Source organism: Procambarus clarkii, chromosome 25, assembly GCF_040958095.1.
Source record: "Procambarus clarkii isolate CNS0578487 chromosome 25, FALCON_Pclarkii_2.0, whole genome shotgun sequence".
Taxonomy (NCBI): Eukaryota; Metazoa; Arthropoda; class Malacostraca; order Decapoda; family Cambaridae; genus Procambarus; species Procambarus clarkii.
The window spans coordinates 34,159,761-34,167,760 of record NC_091174.1 but is presented as its reverse complement, the minus strand read 5'-3'; the positions used below and the strand labels follow the sequence as shown (position 1 = coordinate 34,167,760).

The window sequence follows — 8,000 nt, the reverse complement described above, 5'->3', positions numbered from 1 at the left end:
GTCGGTACGAAGGGCGTTCGTTGCCGTTGCCGGACGGCACCGGCTCTGTTGCGGTTTCGGACCGCAGTGGTGCCCTGACTTATGTCAGTGTACACGGTGCGCCCCTGGAGTTCCATGAAGACCTTCTCCGGCGCTTCTTCAGGAGGTATGGTGTCGTCATTAGTGTGCGGGTGAACTCACTTTCCTCGGGGAAGTATGCTGGGAAGCGGACGAACATCCGTACCTTAGGTATGCGCTTGCGGTCGGATATCCCATCTTCTGTCCGGCTGCTGGGTTACTACGTTCGGGCGTATTATGCCCGGCAGCCCCGTACCTGTTTCCGTTGTGGCCAGTTAGGGCATCAGGATGCAGGGTGCTCTGAAGCCCCTGCTGCACCTGTTAACTTGTTCCGAGAAGAGGATTTCCCGCCGCTCCCTCAGGGCGTGAATTCCGGAGATGAAGAGGGGCAGGTCCCGTTCGCTGCTGATGCGGCCCCCCTGCGTCACCCGACATGCCCCCGGTGGTTGCTGTCCCCCCTCCGGGTGTTCTGGTGGCTCCTGTCGCTGGTCAATTCGCTGTGCCAGTTGCTCCCGAGGGTCTTCCGGATGGTCTCTGCGAGTCGTCTACATCTTCCTCGTCTCCTGCTGCTGCGCCTGGCCCTGAGCCCTCGCCAGGTGTTACGGCTGTGCTGGGTACTGGGAGGGCTGCAGAGCGTCCTGTAGTTGCGGCCCGGTTCCCCCTGTGGTTGAGGCTGCTGCCGTACTGCGACGGGCGTCGGTTCGCCCGGTTTGTGAGGCCCATGGTTCTTGGTCCGCCTCTGGCAGTGAGGATGTGCGGCCGGTGCCCAAGCGTTCCAGGCGTTCTTCAACTGCTTGGGCTGATGTGGAGGACTTCGGCGCAGGTGGAGCTTCGGGCGATGATGTGGCAGTTCCGGGTGCTTCGCGCTCTAGATCGCTGGTGGTTGCTGACGTCCATGTGTCTGCTGTTGACAGTGGTGGTACGTATGATTTACCTCCTATTCTTTCTCCTGCAGAAGGTTCTCCGCAGTGGGGGGGTGGTCGCTCCTACAGACGTGGATGGTGAGAGTTCTGGTGCGAGCCGAGACCTCAAGCTGGTACTGAAGAAGGATGCCAAGCGTGGGAGGGGGGGGGGGGTCCATGCAGGTGCAACATCCGGTGGTTGATGCGGGGCCCTGTGAGGCAGCCGAGGAGGCTCCCAGTGCGCTGCCCATTGCCCGGCCTCGTGGGAAGGAGCCCCTCCCTCTCGTCTTGGCCTCCGGCATGGCGTATGATGCTCAGCATCCTTTGCGGTTTGACATTGTTGACCGCGTGTATCCTGTTCCGTGGTGCCCTTCTTCCATCTGGGTACAGCGGGCTCGGTGTTTTGTTGTGGGTGTGCCGGAGTTGATGCCTGATCCTCTTACGGTTAATAATGAACCTGTTCCGGATGACGTCATGTTACTTTGGGATGCATATTGTGCTCGATTCCCGGCGGCGGAGTGGCCGGATAAGTATGAACAATTTGAGTAGTCTGTGTGCTTGCTGTGACCTGTGGTTAGTTGCAATGTGTTGTACCTATTGTGCGCCCTTCAGGCCGGTGTTGTGTTTTTCATGACCGTTGTTTTGTTGTGTTTATTGTATTTCCGTTACCCTTCTGTCCAGTATTGTTGTTTCTTTTTCCTGTGTTTCATTGTGTTTATGCTCATTGTTGTGTTTTTGTTGTCGGTCCTTCTGGCCGGTATTTAGTGTATATGTGTTAATTTGTATTAATTTGCTTTGTGCTTTTGTATTTTTTTGTTGTCTGATTGTTTGTTCTTGGTTTATTATTTTATTGTATTTATTGTATTGTATTTATTCACATGTTCGCATGTAAAAAAAAAAAAAAAAAAAAAAAAATGTAGTGAATTGTTGACAGTTCGTGTCCTTGGTGTAATGCGTCGTGTACTGTAAAGGATTTCGTGAGAATTTAGTCATTAACGTAACTGGGGGACATCATTGCTTAATGAGGGGTGTTTTTGTGTTGTTGAACAATATTGTGAGTAACGTAAATTTGTGGATGCAGTTACCTGTCCGTGTGACAGTTAGTTGAGCACCACTTTCTAATTTGTGTAATTAGCAGCAGTCACAGTGAGTTCACGCAGTTGTGAGGAATTGTCGGAAGGACGACTAATGTAGTATTAATGAATTAACGTGCTGTCAATAATTAAGTGATTTATTATATTATGGGTCAAGGTCAATTGAGCTGTCATAGCTGCCATAATTCGTTGGATTGATCGTAAACGTCTGCGAGTAGGTGGCACCAGAGAAGCTGATTAAAGGGAATTAGCACCCGCCACTTGGTGAATTCACACAGTATTAATGTTGTTGTTTATACAAGGTGTTGAGTAGCCTTGTGAAGTAGAGTAATAGAACCCTCGTTAAGGTAATTTCGTCATAAGACCAGAAAGACACCTGTTAGTTGGATGACAGCAGTGTCTATCATAACTCGTCTGAATTAATAGACTGTCGGTGTGACAGTAATTAATTGGGAATTACTCACTGAATGCTTGACGTCTCAAGTGTGATGTAATTAAAGAGTTTTTGAGTTATTGTTGTCATCTGAGTGTCGTTGAGACACAATTGTGTGAACGTAATTATATTGTTGCTGACCGCTGTGGACTGTCGATTAACGTAATTGGTTTAAATACAATTAGTCCAAACATACCTTAACTTTCACACTTCCTCACCTTCACCATCATCGTCAAAAATCCTCACACATTCCCACTCCACCACTACACCTTACTCCAAAGTTCCATACTTTCAAAACCTTTCATACAACAACACCTTTCTCCATCTTCCCCCCCAAATCATCACTACCTTCCTCCAACATATCCACACCTTCACCATCTTCCACACCATGTGAAAAATTATTATGCGGGGGAAAACTCTGCAATACGTTATCTAATATGATCATGAATTAAATAATTTGATTTATGTAAAATTAGAGATGAGGACTGTATAAACTTCAATGGTTAATTGGATTATTTCCCATGCACACTTTTTTGGGGGTAATACCAGTAATGCTGGTACTACCTAATGCCTATATGTTGAATACATTCAATGATATTTATAGATAACTGAGGGCTAAAGAGTTAGTAGACTTCATTATAACTGATTAGTTATAAACATCAGCTTAGCTGGACTGAAGATCTCCTCATAGCCCAGCAATAACACGAGAGTAGTCATCAGGTTTGTTATGCAGTAATTGTTGACTCCATGGTCATTGTTTCCTGTACTCAAGCCCTCAGCTCCAAAGGGTTGGTACTGGTAGATCCCTCTCTCTCTCACGTCACCAACGTAGATCTGCAGGGGTAATGCAATGTACTAACTGCAACAGCCTACTATATTAACATTAGAACAAAGGAAATGATACCTAATGAAAATAAGAGTGGCTTACTGGGGGTTTGTTACAATTCATGCCTCATAAACCGGTTGAAATTTCAATGTTACGAGCTCACAACAAGGAAATATAATATAATACAACCGGGATACGTCCTTGGAGAATGTGACAGCTTTATATGTGATAATCCGTTCAACGGTCCGACTCAGCTGCACTATTTGCACCTCCGAATGAGACAATTCTGCAGCTATAAGCACAAATATGGCGTCTGTATGGAGAGCGCGGTGATGCATCAGCTTCTCTCACCAAGTGCTCAGCAACTTTTGTCACATGGTACGGCGCTCTCTCCTTTCATCAGCTCATAGTTACGGCACTATTTTTTGGTGAAAATTTACGAATGGTAGGATGTAAAGGCTAATTTATATATTTATTTATTCTTCTCGATTACTATGATCGTTACTTAAACAATATCTAAGACAAACAAACGCAAATGAAAGCAGATTGAAGACGAAATTTCTATCAAGTGCTAGGTAAAGGAATAGTCACCGCGTACATATGGCGACTGAGGCAATCGTCCCCACCATGTTCTAGAGCTTCTGTTAATTTGGTTAGTTAGATTAGTGTCGAGGGTGTCGGAAATTCCAGACAACACCACCACCTTCTCCCAACACCTCCACACCTTCACCACCTTCCTCCAACACCTCCACGCCTTCACCACCTTCCTCCAACACCTACAACACCTCCACACCTTACCCACCTTCCTCTAACAACACCTTCCTCCAACACCACCTTCCACCAACAACACCTCCCTCCAACACCACCTTCCACCAACAACACCTTCCTCCAACACCACCTTCCACCAACAACACCTTCCTCCAACACCACCTTCCACCAACAACTCCACACCAACACCTTCCTCCAACACATCACACTTTCCTCCAACACGACCCCTCTACAATACCTATACACATTCTTCCAAACACCACCTTCCTCCAACACCACTTTTCTCCAACACCTCCACACCTTCACCACCTTCCTCCAACACCTCCACACCTTCACCACCTTCCTGCAACACCACCTTCCTCCAACAACTCCACACCTTCACTACCTTCCTCCAACAACTCCACACCTTCACTACCTTCCTCCAACAACTCCAAACTTTCACCACCTTCCTGCAACACCACCTTCTTCCAGCACCACCTTCCTCCAAAAACTCCACACTTTCCTCTAACACCACCACACATTATTCCCTCAAATCCACCCCTTAACCACCTTCCTCCAACACTACCTTTCTTGAACACCACCTTCCTCCAACTCCTCCACACCAACACCACCTTCCTCCAACTCCACTAAACATTTATCCAACACCACCTTCCTCCAACTCCTCCACACCAACACCACCTTCCTCCAACTCCTCCACACCAACACCACCTTCCTCCAACTCCTCCACACCATCACCACCTTCCTCCAACATCTCTACCACCAACCACAATAATTGACTATCGGCAACCTACCACAACACCTCCACTGCCACCTCTTCATTCCTATTCCTTCCTTCATCTTCCTCCTCCTCTTCCTTCACCTTCCTTCTCCTCATCTTTCCTTCACATTCCTTCCTTCAGCTTCATCCTCCTCTTCCTTCCTTCCTTCACTAATCTTTTTTTTAGGCTTCATCCCCATCTTCACCTTCCTTCCTTCAGCTTCCTCCTTCTCCCCTTCCTCCCCTCAAAATCCTTCCTTCAGTTTCCGCCTCCTCTTCCTTCTTCCTTCGTTCATTCACCTTCCTATCTTAATCTTCCCCATTTCTTCCTTAATCTTCGTTCTCCTTCCTTCATTATTCTTCCTTCTTCTACCATCATTATTCTTCCTCCTTCCTTATTCCTTCTCCTCACACCTTCCTTAATTATTCTTCCCTTTCGTTCCATATTTTTCTCCTTCCTTAGTCTTCCTCCTTTCTTATTCTTCCCCCTTCCTTAATCTGCCTCCTTTCTATTCTGCCTCTGTCTTTCCTTATTCTTCCTCCTCCTTCCTTATTCTCTATTCTCCTTCCTGCCTTATTTTTCCCCTCTTCCATGTTCTGCCTCCTTTCTTCCTTATTCTTCCTTATTTCTTATTTAATCTTAGGCCTTCCTTATCCTTCCTCCTTCCTGCCTCCTTCATTCTTCCACCTTTCTTACTCCTTTATTCTTCCTCGTTTACTTCCGTCATCTTCCTCATTCCTGTCTTCCTTATTCTTTCATCTCTTCCCTCCCTTATTCTTCATATTTCCTTTTTTCCTTATTCTACCTCCTTCCTTAATCTGCCTTTTCCTTCCTGTCTTATTCTTCCTCCTTCCTGCCGTCTATATAATTCCTAATCCTTCCAATAAGCGGATCGTCAACCATGCACCGGGCAAAGGAAAACAAACACAGAGCCAACCAACTCTCAAACTGGCACAGAGAATATAAGGACCATGACACCGGGTCTCTCGGAAGATCTATAGGAAGTAAACGACGCCCACAAGACACCTGTGATCAACAATGAACTACGCAGGCTCCAGATGGACATAGTTGTCCTGCAGGAGACACGTCTGCCCGCGACCGGCAGCATACGGGAGAAGGACTTTACCTTCTTCTGGAAGGGCAAACCACCAAAAGAGGTTAGGGAGCATAGCATTGGCTTTGCCATCAGGAACAGGTTGTTAGGGTCCATAGTACCGTCCACGGAGGGGTCTGCAAGGATCATCAAACATCAGCTTCATACAGAAGCAGGAATGGTCCACCTCATCAATGCCTACGCACTAACACTGACTTCCCTACCGAAGCGAAGGACGAGTTCCATGATGACCTCGGCCTAACTCTCAAAGACATACCTCAAAAAGAACCAGTCTTCCTCCTGGGAGACTTTAATGCAAGAGTTTGTTCTGATCACAGCTCTTGGCCTTCCTGCCTGAGCCAGTTTGGATTTGTTAAGATAAATGTGAGCGGGCAGTGCCTCCTGGAGTTCTGATGTTGTCATGATATCTGCATCATCAATTCCTTCTTCGACACCAAGCCCCAGCATAAGGTTTTCTGGAGACACCCCAGGTCTAAGCATTGGCACCAACTCGACCTGGTGCATACGGGGCGTAGCAAACTGAGAAGCGTCAAACTGACCCGCAGTTTCCAGAGCACAGATTGTGACACCTACCACTCTCTCGTCGTTTGCAGAGTAAAGTTCCAGGCCCGGAAAATCCACAGAACAAAGAAGGAGGAAAGACCACGCATTACCGTAAACAAGACCCGTGGTCTTCACAAGGTGAAGGAATTCACTGCTGTGCTGGTAAATGCCCTTCCTTTACCTTCCTGCGATAACGCAAGTGAGAGGTGGTCACATTTTAGGGGCACAATTTTCAACACTGCCATGTCCACCTTCCGTAAGAGGCAGAACAAGTCAGCAGATTGGTTCGAGGCCAGTGCAGAGGAACTGTTACTCCTCGTAAAGGAAAAGAGACGAGCTCTCTCATTCTATAGGAACCTGCCCTCAGAAAGGAACATACAGGCCTTCCGTTCTGCCCGCAGTAGAGTTCAACAAACTGCGAGATGCTGTGCTAACGATTACTGGCCCTGACTCTGTTCCAGCATCCAGACTGCGGCCACTGTCGGCAACATAAGAGGCATGTACGAAGGGATAAAACATGCAACAGGCCCTACACAAAACAGGACGGCTTCTCTGAAGTCAGTCACTAGAGAGATCATTAAAGACAGTGATCAACAGATTAATCACTGGGTGGAACATTACTCCAAACTCAACTCCCGAGAGAACTTAGTCAGCGTAGAGGCTTTGAATGCAATCGAGTGCCTGCCCATTATTAAAAAGTTTGACCTTGATCCGACTGTGGAAGAAGTTAAGAATGCACTGGATTCACTTTCCTCAGGGAAGGCCCCAGTTGACAACGGGATTCCACCACAAGTTCTCAAGTGCGCTCATGGAACACTTAAAACTGAGTTTCAAGAACTTCTGTGCCAGTGCTGGAGGGAGGGCTCGGTGCCACAAGACATGAGAGATGCGAACATCATCACTTTCTACAAAAATAAAGGTGACAGAAGCGATATCAACAACTAGGCATATTCATTTGCATATATGCCAAGAGACCATTCAGGCTTGTTCGCATTTGTGTTCCTCACATGTGCCCCATAGAATGAGGTGATTTTATAAAATACTATTCCTAAAAATACCATCAGAGTGCTGGCGGGATGATGGGGAAATAGCCTCGGCTACCATCATCATTTGTCAGGTCGTGATGGTCGAGTCGTTAAGGTGTCCTGTACACCAGTTGCAAAGTGTTCCTGGCAGTATGGGTTCGAGTCACTTCTGGGCTGTGAGTTTTCAGTTGCATATATGCCAGGGGACCATTCAGGCATATATATATATATATATATATATATATATATATATAAATATATATATATATATATATATATATATATATATATATATATGTATATATATATATAGATATATATATATATATATATATATATATATATATATATATATATATATATATATATTTGTATATTTTGGTAGCAGTCTTTCCTGTAGACATATATTATTAAATATGACCGAAAAAATAAGATTAATAATTCTAACACGAATTTTCTCAATCTTTCGTACATTACGCT

At 46.0% G+C, this 8,000-nt stretch overlaps 1 protein-coding gene across 1 annotated transcript; it reads left to right on the top strand.

The window, feature by feature from the left end:
* The first annotated feature begins 6,993 nt into the window (after positions 1-6,993).
* Positions 6,994-7,440, top strand: LOC138368539 (uncharacterized). The gene has a single exon (XM_069331064.1). It carries the CDS (start codon positions 6,994-6,996, stop codon positions 7,438-7,440), a length of 447 nt encoding a protein of 148 aa, XP_069187165.1.
* The last annotated feature ends 560 nt before the right edge of the window (positions 7,441-8,000 follow it).